The sequence below is a fragment of the Labrus bergylta genome, chromosome 4 (assembly GCF_963930695.1).
Source record: "Labrus bergylta chromosome 4, fLabBer1.1, whole genome shotgun sequence".
Taxonomy (NCBI): Eukaryota; Metazoa; Chordata; class Actinopteri; order Labriformes; family Labridae; genus Labrus; species Labrus bergylta.
The window spans coordinates 22,613,013-22,635,762 of NC_089198.1; the positions used below are offsets into that span (position 1 = coordinate 22,613,013).

At 40.0% G+C, this 22,750-nt stretch overlaps 1 protein-coding gene across 1 annotated transcript in view; it reads right to left on the bottom strand.

Annotated features, from left to right (window-relative positions):
• The window catches only part of LOC109985079 (solute carrier family 22 member 23-like), a 35,696-nt gene extending 17,954 nt beyond the window's left edge, over positions 1–17,742 (bottom strand). The window contains exons 1-3 of the mRNA XM_020635318.3: positions 16,838–17,742; positions 9,961–10,064; positions 9,704–9,858 (exon numbers count right to left, since the gene is read on the bottom strand). Coding sequence (XP_020490974.2) covers positions 9,704–9,858; positions 9,961–10,064; positions 16,838–17,275 — 697 coding nt within the window. The 5' untranslated portion in view covers positions 17,276–17,742. The remainder of the gene's footprint in view (positions 1–9,703; positions 9,859–9,960; positions 10,065–16,837) is intronic.
• Between the last annotated feature and the right edge of the window lie 5,008 nt (positions 17,743–22,750).

Here is a 22,750-nt window from a genome sequence, read left to right on the forward strand (position 1 = left end):
TTTTCTTTGACACTTAAAATGAAAGTGCAAAGGTCAGTCTTGCTGATTTGGCCAATCACTGGACTTCAATCAGGAATTTGAGCTGTGAGATAGCTTGAGATTATGCCATGCAGTGTCCCTCATAAAAGAAAAAGGTTCTAAATGATTTCCACTCTAAGTAGGCCAAGTCGAACACCATCATACCGTCTGCTTTTAAACAGGAAAAAAAAAGTCCTCCAATATAAATAAGGACAGATACATTTGGTCTGAAAGTATAAGAGGAGGAAGTCTGCAGAGCGACCACATTTGCAAACTCTGCACAAAAATGAACTTTAGCCCTGTTTAGATGGAGAAAAAAAAAGGCTGCACCTTAACCCATATATCAGGAGACAGCTAGAGCAGTTCGAGGGGAAGGACATGGACAGGTCAACATGTGTATCATGGAAAATACTTTTCTTTGGCTCAAAGACCTTTGCTCTCTTTGCACAGCCCACTAAGTCCTACTTAGCCTCTTTGAATTCTTCCATAACTCTCCCCCTCCCCCCAGACCATTCTTAAAAAATTGAATAAGTACAAATAAAAAGTAGCACAATATCTCTGCAATTTTGTTAAGAGAACCTGGCAGCTGTCCTCAAAGAGACATAGCCATATGGTTGCAAATGAAAAACTCCTGTTTTTAGAGTCCAGATCTGGCAGGCATTTCTCAGTTCAGGCCAGATTTAGCCATAAATATCAATGGCAAACATACAAACAGTTTAAGAGCAATACAGGTAGGACGAGGAGGCAGGCTAACAAAGCATGCGTTCTGTCAGACTGTACCAACAGGAGGGAATCTGACAGTGACACAAAGGAAGCCATTTACACAGAATAATGCACACAGAGCTTCAGTCTTTCTGCGATGCCCCTTTCGAGAGATTAATGTGAATGGTATCAAGAGGGCACCACAGAGAGAGGAAGAATCTCATTACAGGCAACACAGGGACAGCGAAGAGGACAGGACTAGCCCAGACTGGCCTTGGCCAACCTGAGCAGGTTCTGCAGCAAGAAGCTTATACATCATAGATCCTTCTGTTTGAAAAAAAGGAGCATTAATCCACCAACATACTGGAAGGAGACGTTTGGGAACACACATGACTAATCTGTGCAGATGAGAGGATATAAATGGGTGTTGTCACATAACCCTTAATAAAAGCGGAAATGTTCAAAAATGCTCTTACTGTGCCCTATGATTTTGCACTTTTTCACTGATATACATTCTTCAGAATGGAAAACAAATCTAAAATGAGAATTGCTGAGAAGGCAGTTCATTACCTCTTTATGTACGGTGACCATGACCTAACTCTATGTGGGCCACACACTGCATGGTACTTATTCGTTCTAGAAAGATTCCTGGATGCTTTTAACGGAAAATCTACCTCTTAAGCCTCCTCCTGTTTTAGCACTGAGATTGAAATGAATTTATTATTCATTGATTTTAACATGTGTTCTTGTTCAATATATCTTGTGCATCTCAGACTGTGCTGGAGGGGAGGGGAGCTGAGAGAAGGACTGTATCAAGTTTGATCAGGTTTGTTCTGAGGCATCACATGAGCAGACTGAAAGCACATTATTTCTACATTTATGGGGTAAAAAAAATACGTAGTGTGTCCTTGCTGAAGTTAGACTTTAAAACACAATCTTAAATACAAACTATTATGGAAAAGTGGAGTATCATGTTCTTTACTCATGAGTTTCTAAAAAGTTACCTTCTATATGTGTTTTTCTGTTCACTACAAATACTTGTGAAGTTTATGTACAAAAGGAGTGACAGACAGTCAACATTACTCACACAGTCAATAAAGTGTCTGGGTCTGACAGGAGCAATATTACTTTATTGACATGAATGCTAGACAGCTTTTTGAACCCCCTCAGACATGACACCTGCTAGAGTCTGGTAATGTGTAACGTTCAAGTTCTAGATTTTAAAGTCATACATTTATCAATCACCCTTTGTCTACCTCTCCCATGCCTTTGTTGCGTATCTCCCTCTCCTTGTCTTACATCTTTTTTTTTTACATACAGACATGACAAGTTTCTATAAGCAGTGACTGAAATTATTATCTATACTAGATCCAAACCTCTTAAGGAAAACATTTAATTTATACAGTGAACATTTTAGCTTGGACTAAAAACAAACATTGATACAAACCCCAAGCACTGCATCCGCTTGGAAAGAATGAAGGTAGGTTCTCAGGGAACGTGAAATTATTGTGATTTTACACAAAGCAACACATGCTTTTTAACTAATTTTCTTTGGCAGTACTTCATATTATTCATAACATTAGGTTAGAAACATGACCAGATATAGATTGTATTTATATTTTTGAGGTTGACATGATCAGCACAGTGCATAAACAGACTGTTAATTATTATTATTGCTGTGTGTACAAAATTGTAGCACTAGGAATGAAACTTTGCTTGTTTAAATAGCAACTATAGCAATTGTTTATGTGTTAATACAGAGCGAAAGGTAATCACACCTCAAAATAATGTCCTTTATTGAAATAAAGTAGCCATGTTGTGAGCATGTGTGTCAAAGGTTACTGACGGCAAAATGTCACACAGTTCTTTATGATGCATGGCCCGAGACTATGACCGCATCATGTGATGTGTCTTCTGCATCACTCTGTCTGTTCCTCTCTCTGTGTGACTACAGTAACTCTCTTCATGAGGCCTCTCACACACACCCTGACGTGTGCAGGCTTGCAACCTCTGAATCCAGGCATGGAAAGTGAGCTCCACTTAAGATGAGTGCACAGCATTTGCTTTTGTTGCAAGGCAATTAAGCAGACTTTTCTGAGTACACATCCTGCTCCACAACATCATTCGATTGTCACATCCAGGAAGTTAAGGTGTAATCTGAAAACATGGCAAAAGGTATAAACTCACATAGACACACACAAGTTCAGCAACAGTGATTTTTGTTGCGCAAAACCTCACTTAAACAAGTTATTTATTTCATTTGTTTTGGACACAATGTGTGCTATTGACACTGTAATTAAGCTGCATAACTGATATGTCAAATAAATACACATTCAAAGTCCAAAAAGAAGCAATGTTCCTTTCAAGAAAGTGCTAACAATTTGCCTTTTTGCATGTATGAAAGAATCTGTGTGAACAAAAGAGCGAGCTCTGGCCCACTGCCCCAGAACACAATCTCCTCGCCTAAAGCCGATAACAAAATTCTCAAACAAACCCCAAACGCAGTCAGTTACTGTAGCATGACTCAGCAAGCTGCTGTGTCACATCTGTTTGTATGTAAGGGTTGTAGGAGGTGGTGCAGGAGGGGGGAGGGTTCTCTGTTAAAATGCAATAGTGAGCAACACAATGATGCTGAGCTAAAGGTAGTATGAGCCTCGCCTGCCTGTGCTACCAGGTGCTGCGTCGCTAACAAGGCTGGTCCACAGTGTTTGGAGCACTAGTGTATAAATAGCTGCGCTGCATTAGATGACTTTCTATAGCTATGGGCTTTACTAAACTGTACTGTAGTAAGTTGAATCAAAACATATCGCACAATATAGAAAGATGCAATAGCCTGGGTTACACATGTAAAGGCTAAATGTTTAAATACAGAAACACTTTACCTCATTTACTGATATGATGTGGTGTAATCGCATCACACTTAACACTCAAACCTTACTTTTTCCTTTTCTCCTTATTTAAGTTGACCATTTCATTCATTCCATCTGTTTACTATTTTCTACTAAATTGCCATTCCCCTTATTCACACGTTGGCCATATATGTGACATCATAATATTGGGTTTGAGGTTATATCACTTAATATTAAGCAAAACGTTTCTAGGACATTTTCAAAATTAGGTCTTGCGTTCCTACATTTCCCTTCAATTTAAGCCCTATCCTCCCACAATATTTTTTGGAAGCACTTTATAGTAAATGAATGGATGAATGAGTAATTTTATTTCGATCAGCAGCAGCAGAAATCGTCACAATCATAATCATTACAAGAAAGAAAACAAAAGTAGGCTGATCGAAAAGGGTTTTTGCTGAAGCAGAGCTTGTTGAACCCTTGATTTCATTTCCTTAAGTCAGACAAACAAAACCAGGTAAGTACAAATACGCATACGGTATATACTTGTAATACAATCACATGCTACATATATGCATATTCATACCTACATACACATACACACAAACGTAAATATGTACATACATAATGTACCTATGTAACTTATGTGTCTACGCACAAACAAATATCAAACAAAAACAAAAAATCTTCACTTCAATGGCCTATGTACATTTATGTCTATTTTCAAAAGCTTTCCAGAGCCTTGAAACAGTTGCTGCGCTTCATTCGACTGATCTGACCGGAAGCTAGTTAATGCGAGGCCTCTGTGCTACTTAGTTTAGTTTGTTTATTCAAAAGGACACTGTGCACTTACATTAAATGTTTGCAATAAACAAAGAGATGGGCGCACCAGATTTAGCTAAAAGCTACATTCCATCTGTAGTCCATTGCTACTGGATAATAGGTTGGGTGTATATTGGCTACCAAATTGGGAGAGAGGGGGATAAAATCTGATACAAATTTATGAAAAAGGAAATGTGGGAACATAGGGCCTAATTTTGAATTTTTTTTTAGAAATGTGGGAACATAGGCACGCTCCCGGTTATAAAATATTGTGTTTTAAAGTTTTAAAAATTGCCCTCCAGATTATTATGATTTGTTTTTTAGCTGCTTGTCAAATGACAAGTGGTTTAATTTAACAATTTTTCAGATACCTTAAATCAATATGATATAAAGTACTATAGGAACTCATTTGTACGACCAAAAAGCAACTGAGCTTACAACCCTTTGAGTGACATAAGAAGAAAATGACCTCAGTGTGAATATGGTCAATCAATTATCTTCCTTTGTCTGAAAAATGTCCAGCAACTCATTGCATTTCCCATAATTTCTGTCTGTTCCTGGCAGTTAGCATAAACATGTTACATCATATAAGCTATGCCTGCCCCTTTCTCTGACCCCGTCTTTGACAGACACTCCTGGCGGTACGGATATCCTTGCCTAAATTGCTCTACACTCATCTATAGAGCCTCGCCCATATCCTGAAATGTTATGCACTTCCTGTTTGATGCCTCTAGGGCACAGTACCATAAAAAACATTGGTTAAGGCAGGTGGTGTCCCCTTATTACCGCATATCCGTGTTTACAGGGATGTATGGAATTGTCTGTATAGTCAAAGAGCAAGACTGCAATTAGCACATTTTTGTTTTCCAGATCAAAACACCTGACAATGCTAATGGAATCCAGCCTTTAAGACCCATGTACTCAGACTTAATTGCACAGTGGTTTATGGGAAAGAGGGGATTAGGGTTACGTCTCCAGTGCAAACACAGCTGAAGCTTTGTAAGCACAGTCAAACAAAGCACACCACAAAAGAAGGTCATGTGGTTTGTAATGTTACATGCAGAAATGTCATGTGACATACAGTGTCGGAACTACAATGTGAATATTAGCTGCATTCTTAGCATATAGCCACCTTCCAAATACATTAAATACCCTAAAAAGAATGCCTTGAGATAAAACGATTGATTCTCTCCTGTAATGTGTTATTGAACGATTGACTTCCTCCTCTTGGAGCAGCTCTGGTAGAGTTTTGTCAATACAGAGTGGCTGCAGGGTAAATATCATGTGACAGAGGCTACACATGATCAGATATAAGGGCAGCAGTATGGCAAAACAAAATCTATATAAATATGCAAAGCTTAAGCAAACATAAGTCCTAAGGCCTGCTCCAGCTGAGTGTACTATGTAATGCAGGAGCTGCTCATAGACAGTCAGAGTCATAAGGACATCAGCAAAAACGATGAAGCAGCATGTAAAAGCATGCAAAATTACTTCATGATTTCACAGATAAGTACCAATCAAAAACTGAAAATTGATTGACTGTCTAAATCATAATCACCAGTTTCAGCCTGAAGAAAGAAACTGTGAAAACTTGGCTGTTGATGCAAACCAAATAACATGGGTTCCTCTTACAGGATGCAACAATCCTACATGGTGTTTATTGCTGGGATTTCACACATTAGAGAGGCCAAGGTTCTCTAGTTGGTTTTCAAAAAAATATTATTACAGAGAAGTAACGTGTTGCATTCACAGTTTATTGGGCTAAGAAATAAAAAGAACGTCAATAACATTGCAACAGATTGTTCTTGACGTTTTTTATTGACTTCGCAATCACCGTATCGAACTTTTGTAGATTGCGTGTGAAGAAAAATGTCATAGTTATGTTAGAGAATGGTTCAAAAACAGATAGGGGGACAGGGAAGGTGTTGACTAAAAAAGTACAGACTGAGACAGAAATTGGGCTCAAAGTTTAACTGAAGAAAGAATAAAAGAAAGGAGGACGAGATAAGGAGGTATTATTAATTCTTACTCACATTAACTGGACACTCTGGACACAGATGTACTTTATTTAAAATGCAAACCCTATAGCTCCGCTGCTGATTTAACAGTCATATATTGTTTCCTTTTTAGAGATGGGAAGGATAAAATAGTGCAGAGCCGCTCTGGCATTCAACCATTAATAAGGCCTTTGATTTATGTTTTTAAAAGTCAGTTAAAATCTGCAATAATAAAACACCAATGGTCTACAAAAAACTGTTTAAAAAAGGAGAAAGTGAGACAATAGAAACAGAAAAAACAAGCCCTTAGCTCGTCCCCTCAAACTCCGTCATTCTCCAGGACTGATGGCCATGAAATCATCAACTCTAGAGCTCAGATTGTTGGTTGCACCCTGTGCATTAAAGATCATAGATTAATCTAACCTATTATGGTACCACAAATATATCTACACATCAAGATGAAACTGTACACTTATAGAACTGCAGTATCAAACCTGAATTTTAAAATGTTGCTGTACCCATTTACAACTTAATGTTGCAACAAACTGTAATTTTTTCCTCTCTTTTATTAGCCAAGCAAGTTTATAAACTGGATAGTATTCTAAAATCTTAAAACAAAAGGCAAAATAAATCAAAAAAGGTTGAAAAAGCACAAAAAAGCCCATTATATTAGCTTTCATTGAGGAGATTTAAAGGAAGTCACAAACGTATAATACAACTCCACCACCAAAATTGAGAACCAATGATTTACTGAACCATACACTGCAGTGCTAATGTGAAAACAATGGAAGCAGATGTCGAGTTCATTTAAATTTGATAAGACGCCGTACAGTACAGCTTACCTCCGCCCTTTCGCCTCCCTTTGTCCCACCTTTGTCCCTAAACGCTCCTTCTATTTTGGGAGCCGGGTGAAGCTTTTCAAGGTATACACTGTGGAGTAAATTAGGATGACAAGGACACTGAGAGCCCCTTCCTTCATTATCTCACCCTTTGCTCCCTCCCTCTGTTCAATTTCCGCTGCCAGAGAGGCTTTTGAAGGATCCATCACTGTGACCAGAATCATCAATTGGCCAGAATCATAAAGGAAAATTAGTAAAACGCTATCATGAAATTCTCTCCCTCCCATTCCTAAGGGCTAAAATCCCATAGAACAAATTATTCAAAGCTTTATTGTGAAGAAGGTCCCATTAACAGAGAATATTAAAAGGTGTCTACAGACTCTCCTTGCAGTGACAGGTTACCAAACCGCACCCAACCCCTTGCTGTCATTATCAGATTATTGATAGGAAGTGATTCAGATTAAAAAATCAGGAAAAACAACAATGCTGCTACACCCAAATGAAAATATAGAGTTCACTTCAAGGGTAAGGAGGCTAGTAGTTGTTGCTGTAATGAGAATTTATCCCGACAATGCCGTTTGGTTTAATTAACGTTGGGAGGTCACCGCAACACAATTACTCTTCCTTTAACGGAATGCTTCCCCCTGCTAGAGATGAGAATTAAAGAAGACAAGGCATTTGATTAGGTGTGTCTGGTCATAACAAGAACAACAGCAATAGGAGAATACTAAGGATTAAGCTTCGGCGGCATGCGCAAAAGTATCTTTACTTTAAGGATGACAAATGTAGGAAATTAAATTGTATGACCATTTTATAAAAACAATTATGTTTAAAAATTAACTCCACCGAACACAGACAAAAAAACACATCTAACAACCAGCAGTGCAACACAAGCTACTCATACAGTACTTCCTGAACATAAACGAGCCAACTCCCAAACAAACTAGTTTGGCCACCATGTAAATCCACACGCCTCTATTTAATTAATTAATTTTTTTCAGCAAAATCCAAATGCAAAGCTGCAGCTCTGAAGCAAACTAGCAACTGGCTTTCAAAGTTTTCTTCTGCTACACAAGCGGTCTCAAACCTAATTTCTTTGTTTTTTGAAGGGCAACATTTAACATTAGTGCCCGAGACATAACAAGCAAAAAGGTTCAGAGTCAACACCGAAAAGTTTTCATGGGTTGACGGTTGGCAAAACCCCTCCCAGACACATTACTGTGTCCATAATGGTTTACAACGAAATCAGATCTGTCAAGATACAGATTTTTAAACACGCTTAAAGGGCCCATATTATGCTTTTTCTGGTTTTATATGCTCTTTAGTGTGTTTTCCATGTGTCCTGTGCATGTTTAGGCACATCTATGTGCAAAAATTCAAGTCCACCGAAACGCGGCTGCATGTAATGCTCGGTTCTAGCCCCCCTCGAAAAAAAATTGTCAGTGTGATATAACTGATCTAAGCCCATTGGCTCGATGTGGCAAGCCCAGCAGCTCATGTTGTATGCCCATTAACTTCTGTAGCACGCCCACGATATGCCGTAGCCTGCAGTAGCACAGTAGTGCTAAGGTGCTAATGTTTTTGCTCCCCGGCCCTCGGAGCCAGAGTGGCTGAGCGACTGACCAATTACGGCAGAGCCGACAGGCCGACCAATCAGATCAGACTTGGCACAAGTGGGGACTCTGAACGTGGGCACTTCAGAGCCTTAGAGAGAGAGTCAGAAGCGAGCCGGTGCATGGAGCGGCAGTACATGAAAACACACACTTTTTTCAAACTTTAGCTATTGTGAACATACTTTAGTAGGTACATAGATTAAATATACAAACCCCAAAAAGGGCATAATATGGGCTCTTTAAGTGATATAAATTAGACTCAAATAAAATATTGGCATTCTGTATTAAAATAGTTAGGAGGGCAATGTCTGTTTTAAAAAAAAGCCCTGTCCAGAACCAAAAACCACTGAGCAGCACTAGTATGTTAGTAGCTGTAAGGCAATGAGCAAATGTTAGCATGGGAGGTTTAGATGATACATCATTTTATGAAATATTAGAAAATGACCAGTTCAGAGTAAATAATGCGAGTGATGACAGTGGCTCTTTTCTGCTTTTATTTTTAGAGAAGTTTCAACTTTTACCAACTCGAGCTAGCCAACTGTAAAAATGTTACCTTTGCCAAACATTACGTTTGTTGGAGCATGTTATCTTGAAAACTCTTTATCTCTATGCCATAGGCTGTTGTTTTTATGTTTTTACACAAGGTAAAAATCAGCTTGAAAACTAAAAGGTCAGTTTAATGCACATTTTCCAACCATGTTAGCTACAGGTGTAAAAGATTCAGACAAAGTTGAAAGGTTTCTGTGAGAAATCAAAGCCTGTTCTCTTTGTAGCAACAACAACAACAAAAGGTAAGAGGGGATTAGTAAAAGGTTAAATGGCCTATGATGTAGCAGAGTACTTATAGTTGTGTGATTAAGACTTACTGAGGACGTAGAGAGAGAGGGCGATCCCTGCCATGCAGAAGCCCTCAAAGAAGCGCAGAGTGCTAAACATGGGGACGTTGACAGAAAAGGCCACAGTCAGACCGAACACCAGCATGAACAGCACGGATATGATCAGCACTGGGTGGCGGCCAAACCTACGGAGGCAAAAAAAAAGTCATTTCTGAATAAAGCCATTTCATAGTAAATAAAAAGTCTTCTTTTCATGCAGGACTTTAAAAAAAAAAAAAAAATCTTACCAGTCTGCAAGGATTCCAAACACCAAGTATCCAAAGATCGATCCCACCAACAAAGAAAACTTTGCAATGTGAACTTTCCATGCTGAGTCACACACCAGGCTCCACTGTGGAGACAAATAAACACAGGAATTAGTTTCAAGACATGCAAGCAGGGTACGGGAATCTGGATGAGACAAGCTATTGACTATTGCTTAATAGAACTTGGTCTGTCAGATGTATGAGGTATTGTTACAGCTCAAAACACAAAACAATGAAATGTGAGATGGGCACGTTCTCAAACAAAAGAAACACTGACTTCAATTTAGACAGAATTTACTGCAAGTATCAAAAAGCTGTATAAACTGTCAAAATGATGAATTGCACTTTCCTTTACTAACAAATGTACCCATGTTTACAAAGCATGACATTTCTTATTTTCTGCCTACTCTGCATTGTCCAAATGGGTTTACAGCACTACCATCAAGTCTGCCTCTCTTTATTTTCTTCTGTGACTGAAATCCTCCACCCAAGGAGCAGAGGGACTCTTAGAGTGCAAACAATGCAATGTATGACCACTTTTGTATGAATCGTGCACACCTTGATATTATTCTTCCCAAAGCAGGAACAGGTAATAGGATAAATAGACCCTGTAAACATCACAATGATTACAGAGACGTAAAGCCTTTCAGAGTGAGAGAGAAATACATCTCCCAGAAACCTGCAACTTTTACTATCCTTCCCTTTAATATTTAATGATCAGTAGAGTAGTTGCCTCTAAGGGAAAAAGAAAATGGATTTTGGGAAGGGGGTGGATGTTAGGGGTCTTTTTGGTACCGAATGCCAACCAGCTGTCTGTGCAGATACAAGCAGCAGGAAGGAGCAGAGAGGGGCGTGGTGGCTGAAGCAGCTGCTTAATGATTGTGGGTTTGAACAACATGAATCTTAACTGTGCCTCTTTTTTTTTACGACTAATGTCATTTCAAAAAACGCCACAGTTGTTCTGATACTTATACCAATATTTGTAATGTACAACGATACTGCAAGAATTCCAGACAATGCAGATACCAAAACCAATGGGCCCAAAACAATGAAGTGGCAATAACATTAAGATGTGACAATAACAAACAAAAACCGTGTGGTGCAAGAGTCTAATGTTATTCAAGCTAGCAAAATGTCCAGAAAACACCTTAAAATATTGTTCCAATACGAGTATACAGACAAAAATGTAGTATCGAGCATTAGTGAGTACGCCAGTCAATGCACCAATCTGAACCATAATTTAGTACAACCCCAAAAAATAATCTGCTTTTAGGTACATAATCAGTCACATCAGTTTTTTTGCCAACCAATATGAAATAATTTTCGAATCAGACTAGTGTAAGACGGGAACTAGGTAGTGGTCACAAGCCTATTGTTGGAATTGATATTCGAAAAAGGACAAAAAAAAAAAATCACATCAGAACTTCTACATATTTTACTTCATAAAATGTAATGCTATGAAAAAATGAGACAACTTCAATTGGAATAGCACAAAAAGTGTGGTTCTTTCTTCCTTTTTTTCTGAAGGGCTCTGACCTCTCGTAACCTCTGTCACAGTGACCTGCTTGGAATGGAACGCTCCAGGATTACCCAGAGCCACCCAGCCATCACATGATCCAGGCATGCCACTTATTCACGGTTTCAGTATCGATGTCAGCAGAGAAAGAGACGGAGGCGGGCTAACAAGTTCCTGTTGCACAATCACTTCACAACCAAGAGTGTTTAAAAAAAAAAGAAAAAAACAAGAGCTGACATCCTTTGGGGCTGTGACATAATCACACTGCACTGCACAGCTGGATGACAGTGTGTTGACTGTCCAGAACAGACAGTCTGTGGTTGACCAGGGACAGATGACCAGTGCTGTTAAATAGCAACATATGAGCATTCTCATGGCACATGCTGAAGACAAAGCAGCAGCAACATGAGGTTTCTCTCCAGGCTGACACACTGACCGAGCTCAAACTCAGGCAATCACGGGCATCCAGAAGAGCACAAATAGAAAAAATATGGACAGGCTTTCCGCTGTAGCAGGATAAAGAAATCCTACAAAGCATGAGTCAAATCCACAAAGCTTGTCTGCCATGCCCCTTATTATTTCTGTCAGTTGCTCCCTGTCGCCTCTGTCATTTGGGACTAATGAATAGAAATCAGTACAGTTGGGTTACATGCATGCATACAGTAAATGCAGGACAATGAGGGGCCAGAAACAATTCAGTTAGAACCTCAAAGGGGGCTGTCGACCTCTCTCAAATGACTGGTCCACCAATGATTGTTCCTCTCCACTGAGCCTCATTAGCTCGTATGAAGACGCTCTCAACTACAGCTGCACATTTCTGCAATCGTTGAACTACAGATATGTGGGTGGCTGAAGGGTTGAAGAGCGAGGGCAGGCAAAGGGGAGGGAGGAATGCTGATTAAACAATGTAGAAACAGAACATGCAGAGATGGGGGAAATAAAAAGAACGAATGTAAGTATGGAAAATAATAACAGACTAAAGACAGAGAAATGGCTGAGAGACGCTTAAAAAGGCAGCTGCAAAGAGAAGGCAAAAACACACATGGAGAGGCTGCTGCATAGTTACTGCCTAGCAACAAGAGCATTGAATAGCATCATGGCTATTAGACTCATGCTGCTTCCAAGTGCAAGTTTGAGCAGCACAGCCTCACAAATGGATAGAAATCCTGAAATGTGGTATATTAGTTTAGAAGGTAATTAGAAGAGGAGGGTGGGTGGGTGAGTGCAAACATGAAACTTTACTAACAATGACTTCTTTCTTGTATTAGTTTTGCATTCATAATAAGAAGTTAGGAAAACAATGCACAGATATCTGACATTACAGTTTTAGCCTGAGAGACTGACAGAAGAAGGTTAACGTTACCTATGTGACCATGCTTTGAATAACTGTCAAACTAGTGTTGCATCCAGACTGCACAGCCCATAGACTAACATGTTTGACTGGTTGCATGAATTCAGTTTTTCCAGCGACCAACAGTGGCAGGTGACGAAACAAACCAATCAATCAGTTTATGAAACGTTGCCTCCTTTTGTCTGCAGTAAAGATCCATAACTACACATATCTGTCGCCAAATTGACTTGATGAGCATTGACAAGGGACGAGCACTCCTACAACTTGAAATCTATCAGACATTCCTACAAACTAACTTAAACCTCAGGCGAGGGTCAGAGACCCCACAATGTTGGACCCCTCCCTGTTATGAAACAGCGCTTATCAGAAACAAGCCTGCAGCAAACACACACACGTAAAGAGCATGAGCAGTTTTATCTTTGGGTCACACAGTCTCTTTCCTCCCAGCTGACGCCGTGAGTGGCTGTCATTGTGTGCTGACTGGGTATCTGCAGTGGGGTCATCGCCTCCCGACAGCTGAGACCGTTTCAAAGTGTCCCACACTGATCCGGGGGTCTGTGGAAGGAGCCAGCCAGCTGGGTAAACAGTATGAAGGGACACAGAGCGAAGAGGCCTGAATGTTCAGCTACAGTATCATCTTTCACATCTATGGGTGTGCAGCCTCCAGCTCAGTGATACTGAGGCAGGGTGTACCCGACAATATGCTTCTACGACATATCAGCCTTATCACTTCCACACATTACTCTGCTGTGACGTACTGTTACATACTGTGAACTGTACCATATATACGAAAGAAATGCTGAAATAAAACTCAATTAAAGAAAAGCTCAACTAGGGATAAAATAGACTTTCATTATCCTTTGTCAAATGGATGCATTATTCTCTTGATTAATTGGCAAATTAGCCAAATGTTTATACTCTAGTAATGCTGAAACAATAAATCACCCAACTAAGGCTGAAGTTATTGATTATCAACTGTCGAAGAAGCCTATTGCTTTCCCATTATTTAGTTTATTTTAAAAAAGCATTTTAATTGGGTCTAAAGAATGTAAGAAAAGTTAAAAATTTTCATCAACACCAAAAGCTTAACTTTATATCTTAAAATGTATACTTTTTATAGACCTCACACTAAAACATACAGAACGTTTCACTTTTGGCCTAAAATATAACTCAATTATAATTTAAATCATCTAAATAGAGGTGATTCTCTGTATTTTGACTACGAAATTAAACAAACAGGAATCACATCTATGTTGATAACTGATACCAGGTCCTGAATTAACAGGAAACGCTGTTTTTCCTCAGATTCATGATTCTCATTTTAATGGACTATCTTTGGGTTATTTAGTTAATTCAACATAAAAGCATCTGGACAATAGTTTGGACTCAAAAAAACTTGTGACTGACATCTTTTAAGCTTAATGAAGAAAATTATATGATGGCATAGCAGTTTTGTAAAGGTCTTGACGTCATTCTTCAGGTATCACGAAAGGGGAATCCAAGATTCAGATTAAGATGGTAAAATGATCGTCCGTCTCTAAATGGCAAATGTCTCTTATTAATATACAAGTGGAGGTTAATCTTTGCCTAGCAGAGGTTCTTAAGCCTTTATTTCAGACGGCATGTGCAGCTGACCCCCGCCTGAATGGGATCTGAGTCGGGTGAGGCTGCAGAGAGACTATCTGTCTCTGAGTAATGATACATTCTCATTTCTCAGGCTCAAGCCAATTAAGACAGACCCTGAGGAGAGCTTAGGCTCAATTAGGATGGGTCTACTCATTAACCACTTCAGATCCATCACCACTGCAACCTCCATCAAAACATTCTTTCTCATTCTTTTCTTGAGAAAATACGGAGTAGATACGACTCCTGTGCATTTGCAACCAGAGAAACATCTGCATACATGTTTTCCTCATTACAGAGAAATATGGAGACAGAATGTTTTGCTATATTCTGACAGAGACACTATCACAGTTCATCAGTGCTGGCACCCCGCTCTGCTTTTTCAGGATTGAATGTCACAGATAGCTGAGCCCAGTCATGTGCAGTTATGCCTGTGCAATCCAAACACAGGGAGAAATGCCAAGTCATCACATCCTGATGTAGTGTCACATCCTTGTTCATGTGTCCTGGTGTTGGAAAAATATAGGGCCCTTGGAAGAGTGAGGAAGGCTGTCAAATAGAGACACATTATGGGGTCAATTCTGCTTCATTTTTGGCATCAATTTGGGATTTGTGTGCCAAAATCTGATTGAATTTCTCCTGACGGTGACCTTGTCAGTATATGGAGCTTGTGGGTCAAGGAAGGTGGGCAACAGCACAGACATTGCAACCAACTGCTCGGACTTGTCACTGATCTGCAGTGGTGATAGTGTCAACATGACATTCTCTGTGTGTGTGCAAAAACAACACAAATATTAGAACCTACAGGTTATTACGCCGGCATGAGGGGACAGGGGGGAGGGCCAGCAGGGTCTCAGAATAAAAACCTTCATATTGGAAACTAACACTTTGTCCAGGGAAAACTTAACATTTTTTGGTTGTTAGTAATATATGGATCCACCCATTCAATTTCCCCCTGTTTATGACTTCATTTCAGCTGCAAGTAAGGAATTTTTGAAGGCCTCATCCATTAAAAAAAAAAAATGTTTATCAGGAACCCCACCCCCTGAAATACACTGTGGACACTGAATGAAATTAGGACTTTAACTGCCCTCCCCCAGATCAATGCTGAATTAAAACTTGATTTATTTAAATGAGGACATTATCAGTGATTAGCAGATGGGCTGCTGGCATCACAGTGGACGCAAGCTCGGGATGCCACATCCCCACCCCCACACACCCACCCTCCTGCAGCACACAGAAGCTTCAAAGCTCCGCGTCAGATCTTACTCTTCCTGATAAGCCTTCTGATTATTGCATGGCTGCCAAACTCTTCTGAGATGAAGATGCTGCAGATTAAAATGATATTTTTTTTTAGGTTATCTGAGGGTTTATCAGCATTTTAGACTTTGTTCTGAGAAGAAACAAACATTTCAAATTCATTATCATTGGTTTTTTTTTTTTCAGTTTAAATAGCCTCAATTGTTCCCTTTGATCAAATGCAGAGTCTTTCTCCTGAAGATTCAATCACGTTATCCAATACGCATTCTTTCAGAGAGCCAGGATGATCAAAATCTTAAGCTTTTTCTCTCACAGAATAATAAAATTTGAAATGTTGATATTGGCATGCAGCATCAACAGAAGAGCTCATAGTGATATACAGCTCTTCCTTCTCCTGCAAGAAGACTGCAGGCTGATGCTGTCTCCTCAGTCTAGCCTTTACATACAGAGAGGAATATCCCAACAATACAATGACGTGATAGGAGGTGAAGACATCACGCACACACTGAAGGTTCCCAGCTTGAAAGCTATAAGAACATCTCCCTGGTGTTTGTTCAGGGTGGGTGTTGTTTGGTCAGTGATAGGGCTGCATTATTCTAGAGAGTGTAATGACCTTTGCTCCAAATCAAAGGCCCTTCGTGTCTATTATGTCCATTACGACAACCCGTAAATTCCAATAGCCCTGGCAGTTTTGTGCCCTATGTGCCAATGGTGTTGTCTCTCTGCCATAGGTCACACACACTGTGTCAGCTGCTGCGGTGAGTCACTGTCAGCAGCAGCGTGATGCATGCCATGTCACCTGTGCAATCCAGCTACTTTCAGGGCAAATTCATTCAGATCTCGATTTAAAATAAATGACTCAGATGACTCAATGACTGTGGAGAAATGCCCAGAGCGACAATGGAGGCAGAGCTGTCAAAGCACAGTTTTGTCTAAACATGAGTGTGTTTCTGCTTGAAAGTGATCTATCTTTAACGATGGGGCGAGTGTGGATAAATGCTAGAATCCCCCCCGCCCCCCCTCTTATAAATCGAGCATAATGGGATTACAGCAGATAGGGTTTCACTGATGCATAACACAATATGATGGCAAAGGATGCCCATCCTTACCTTGGTAACCACATTCTGCACGAGCCCTTTGTGCAGCTCAAACGTCCACTCACTGCACTGACACTGCATCTTGGTCGTCTCATTGTGGGTGCCATAACTTCCATTGGCATAGAGGTGAGCCGGCCGCGCGCTCGTGTTTTTTGGACCGTCCAATAACGAGGAATAACCTGCGGTGCGATTAGTCAGGTTGGCCAAAGGCTGCACACATGTGTTGTTCGGCTGCGCGAGGAGGAAATTATCAGAGTACTGGCTGAATCCAATAAATAACGCCGGTATCCAAGTCAGCACGATCAGCTGTTTCTGGTACTTCCCAAATCCCCCGAGAAACGGCAGAACCGCGCAGTCAATGCGTGTCAGCAGTCCCGCGGACGTGGTTTCGGGGGACACGAAGCCGTTCTCCGGTTGGTGGTCCTCCGTGTCGAGCTGCACCACGGCCATCGCGGTTCCGCCGAGAGATGCCTCCGTAGTGAAGCGAAGCCGGGTTTTGCAGTGCTACTACCCCCTGTCGACTCCACAATGCGTCAATGCCCCCTGCTCCGGCGGTGGAAGCCGTGCGCAGTCAATCACTGGAATGGAAATAAGACGCACCTCTTTATTATCAGGAAGCACTTCCCCTCCGTCTGCCACCACAGAAAAAACAAAAAACAAAAAGGGAGAAAAAAAACCCAGGATAAACACGCGGGGCTGTCTGCCGGCTCGAGCTCAGAAAACAAAAGCGGATTGCGGTGAATTAGGCAATGACGAGGAAAACTATCTCAGGATCTCCTCCGTCCGTCGTTGTGATCCATTGGTGTCTCTGTCGGTCAGCCGCGGGAGCAGCACAGCCACAGGAAGTGCTTCCTGAGGGAGCCACAGGTAACACACCTGCCCACAAAAGGCTGAGTGCTGATCACCTTAACCCAACAAGGCCACCTGTAACCACTGGTTACCACTTGGAATGGAAAATGCTCATGTGATGTAGTCAGACGACTGAAAAAACACATCAGGTTGTTTACATGTAGCTGTTGTGTAAATGTTCACCAAGAAGACACCATTGCTAGTGAGTGTATGTTAAAGGGCACAATGTTACTGACAGTGCATTTCTTAAACCATCTTCTTATTGACCGAATAAATCACAATTTAACCATAGCAGGAGCCATAGCAACGTTTGCTCCACTTCGATTTTTGATCATTCCAAAGATTTTTGCGCAAAAGTCACAAGATCAAGGCTATTTAATTATTTTTGATTCGGTGTTTTTCTAAGTTGTATTTAGCTACAATTATGCAATTCATGTGTAAGTGTTGAAAGATTCATAATGGGTAAGAATATATAGGCTAGTTAAAAACAAAGAGTTAGAATGTACAGTACAGATGTCCTGTCAGCAGGGGGTCTGAGGGGGAAGAGAGGAGGGGGAAGTGGCTCTGTCTCCGCCCCTCTCTGTAGCAAACAATGAAACATGTCTGTTCTACTGTAGATTGGCTACCAGTAGAGGTGAATTAACTTAATTAAATTAGTTGTTGTGAATGTAAAGAAAAACACACAAATAAAGGAAAAACTAGCCTAGCCTATACAGTAGGCCTAAGCCGCACAGTGTGAGGAAGTAGCTCAAAGTGATATAACAGCTTATCAACATTCATTCATAGTTTGAGTTGAGTGATCCAACATATCAAAAACATAAAAACACTTGGCCTTTTAATGTTCTCCTTTTTCCATATGGTTTCTTTTATTAAGGTGTGTCACATTGTTTGAAGAAACTGATGAGAGTCATTTCTTTTTGGTTTGTTGTTCCACAGACTTCTTACCAAATCTTTCTAAGATTTTGTCCATGTGTTAGGCAGCCTAATGAAGTTATTGGGGGTAATTTGAGGTAAGAGTTTTTCAGTTAAAAAAAAAGAAAACAAAAGCAAACTTGCTTCATAAAATTTTACTGGCCTTTTTTTAAAGGGATACTTCACCCATTGAAACATGAATCTGTATTGACATTGGGTCATATATGTAGTAGAAATGTGAAATACATTTTGAAGTTGGTGCCTTCTTGGCCGTGAAAAGGCAGAAAGTGTCTTTTTGGCTTCATGAAAGACACCAAATCCCAGAATTCACAGCACAGCAGGCCACTCCCACTAAGGTTCTCTATTTCAGAATCAGAAATACTTTATTAATCCCAGAGGGAAATTCAACCGTTACAGTTTCTCCAAAATATACAGTATAGCAGTAGAAATATAGAAATAAAAACATTTACAGACATATTTACTTCAACACATGAGGCCATTTCCTCAACTGATTCAGAGATTTCTTCCAGAATTGATCTTGGAAATTCCTGGGAGAAAACAGACTCTGTGTCTGTGTCCATAGACAAACAGTGAGAGCACCAACACTACCAGTCCGCCTCAGCTCGAGCCGGCCCGGGCTCCTCGTCCTCACCGCCGCCGACAGGCAGGCCTTATGTGTCTTGGCTGCTGAGCTGGCAGCGGCCGGCGGCTGCAATATAGCAATATAGCTGCGAGATAGTTGCTGCCGACATGCCGGTCTTGCTCCCGGGGCCGGGGCTCGCGGTGGCCGCTTTCCTGGGGGACGGGCGCGCGGCGGCCTCCCGGTGGCTAGCGCCCGCAGAAGCCAAAACACAAGACCGGCCTGTCAGCAGCAACCATCTCGCCGCTATATTTATATTTTTTTGCCATTATCAGTTTTCTCCATAGAGCCTGTTAGCATAGCTTCCAAGCAATATGGCGGATCAGTGAGTTCCCACCCACTGATCTGTGATTGGTCTGTAGCTTCAGTGGTCGAAAATATGAGGAACTAGCGTTGTAGTTTCACCCCGCTAACCGCAACAGCTTCCAGTGACGTAAAAATTGTCATTTTGCGTCACTGGAAGCTCCTTTTCAGACTTATAAATACAAAGATTTCCCATCTCAGGGGAAAATGAGGGCGGGATGCACGACCATTCAGAAATACTACCAGGTTTCTAATGATACAAAGATTAATACAAATGGGTGAAGTATCCCTTTAATGCTTTTATGGATCAACTATTTTGATTAAGTTTTAAGTTGCTTGGTGTGAAAATGTCGAAACTATTTTTGACTTTTTGACAAGCCAACAGGTTTTCATTTGTAACTCTTCGGTGACAAGAAACATGTCTTGTGCTATGATGTTTTTTTTTTGTCTGGAGTTGTTATTTAGAAGTTATTAAATGGACTTTGCTCCAGAGCATTTAGAAAAACAAACAATTAGCAAGTAACAAAGTGTTTTTTTTACACCTTGGTAAATTCAAACCTTTTTTTATTGATAGCTAACTGCTATCTATAAAGCATTACATTAATAATAACCATCCATTCATAAATAATGTCATAAGAAGAAGGCCTTAGTATTGCTAGTATACATTCTTGATAGCCATTTCCATCATTTCATGTGTTATTCATTTTATTCTACAAAATCGTACTCAGTATCAGAGGAGATTGTTAACAATGGTAATATTTTTCATCTTTAGCTGACAGAAATTACAAACATTGTAGGCCATTCATTATGACCATATGAACACGACCACAAAAATGAATGAACACTTAATCATAGTATTGATTGAGATTATTTATTTATGAGCTTTCAGATTTGACTTAAGCATATGCTTTTGTTATAATACCAATGTTAAAGTATTTAATGTAGCCTGGTTAGAATGAAATACAAGGAATAATATTCATAATAAAGAGTTCAATATTGCTCATGTCTGATTTACACCCACAAGGTTGATAGCCTATATTTAGCTGACCATGTGACAGCAGACACAAGACAGCAATGCTGCACCCTCCTGGCCACAAAGTGCTAATACACACTTCTAGTTATCCAGGGTGTAAAATCACACATCGCATATTTTGATGTTTTTTTTTTTTCTTTTTACGTTCAAATGGATTTCTTAAAGACATGCTAAAAGGTGAACGTTTAGTTTTTGACCTTTGAGTTCTTTTTTTGTTAATCATTTATTATTTTATAAGTTCACAGTTGCCCCAGCTTATTCTACATCTGACATTCTATTAAGGGTAAAAAGCACAGCTCTCAGATGCAAAGCGAGCAGACAGATCCTGGAAACTTGTCTGAAGGCCCCTCTGAATGGCCTCCACCGTCTTGCTCTGGTCGTTTGTTACACACCGATGCCCCCTGCTGGCTGTTTGGAGAAACAGCACTGCTTCCTTTTTATTGTAGCAACAATCATACAACATAAACTATTTAGGATTTGTGTTTTCTTTTTAAAGGACTGAGGTTGTTATGATTACAGCAAAGCAGTGTGTGTAGCTCATATACAAACGCTGTGAGGATTTTACGATTTGCAATGGACATAGAATATTCAGACAATGGGTCAAATAAATCTGTTAGATTCAATAAGTACCTTTCGATCAACTGTACAACATCTCATCATTTAATTATGTTTGTTAAAAATAGAAATGTTTGCATTCTTCTGCTCTGTTGTTTGTAAGGTAACAATACAATTACCTTAATGTCCAGGTTTTGTCTTAATCTTTTACATACCTGTGATGCAGACAAAGCTTTCTCTTGTAGTACACTTTGTGCATATTAAATCTCATGGCAGAGCGCCAACAGAAACCAGTCGACCGTTGTACCGTCACACTATCTCACTGTGCTGTTTGTTATCATTCAAAGCTTCTTATTACGCACCCTAGCAACTAATACAGGTGTGTCCAGGACCCACCCTGAGGCCATGCTATGAGTCACTTCAAATGTCTGTGTTGTTCTATCTGACTGTGAGTGAGAGTGTGTCTGTGTGGGTCTCTGTGTGTCTACAAACTGGCTGGTGTATACCTGATAATATCAGAGAGGTGTGCCAGAGGTTTCACACAGCTGTGAGAAATTCTGTATTTATTTTTCCTTTTCACAGTAAGATATGTGTAGCCTATCTGTAGCATATGCTGCTGATTTTTTTTTTAAAAAGTCTTGAGCATTATCACAGGAGAACAATGTTGTCTCGTATAAATAAAGTTTTAGTGGTTCCAAAGTCTGAGTCTCCTATAACTTAGGAGTTAATGTCAACTTAGATAGTGTTCACAGAAAAGAATCATGAGCTGTGTACACAGTTTAAGTATATGCACAACCACACAAAGATACACACATTAATGCGCGCACACACACAGTAGAAAGCCTTCAGATAATCTACCTGCTGATAAGCAAATATTAGAGAAGAAAAGGCGGTAACAACAAAGTTTTCGAAGCGCTAAATCACTGTGGAAAGGCCTCTGATGTTGTGGCTTTTATTTCCCATGAGATCTGAAGTCATGTCCTGTATATAATTTGGGGAGATTGGGACAATATAATGACCGGAGGAGTGATTACAAGGAAATTCCTCCAGAAGGCTGTACATTTAAACTGTGTTTTTCTAAATGAGTGTCCGGAAAAAACAGACTTTTCTAATACAAATAAGGAGCTATCTGGTTTATAGTAATCTTATCGAGGAAGTTTCTGAATAAGATTTACTTAAAATTATCAAATCTTGAAACAGTAATTACATAAATATGCAAACAAAGCTCCAAAAGAGTCAATACACTGTGGTTTCTTGACCCATCATCTTTTATATAATTGGGGGCGGTCATTCGTCACTGTATTTCATCCTCTGTATGTAAATGTGTTTTTTACATAGTTAACATAAAGATCATTGTTTAACATTTACTATATTTCATGACTGAATCATCTGGGGTGAACTGGCAAAGAAGCAGTGAAGAGATGTATCTATAAAGCCTGGAGAACCATCTGTATAATAACAAGCTGCAGGGTAAAGTCAGGACACAAGGTTAATAACCCGAGATGTGTCAGTTGTCTGCAGTTAAATAAACCAGATGTCAGTCTTTAATTTCTCACTGTTTATTCAGTAAATGATGTCAGTGCCAGAGTCTGGAAATGATAGCACACACATGTTTACGAGCAGGTCACTCAGT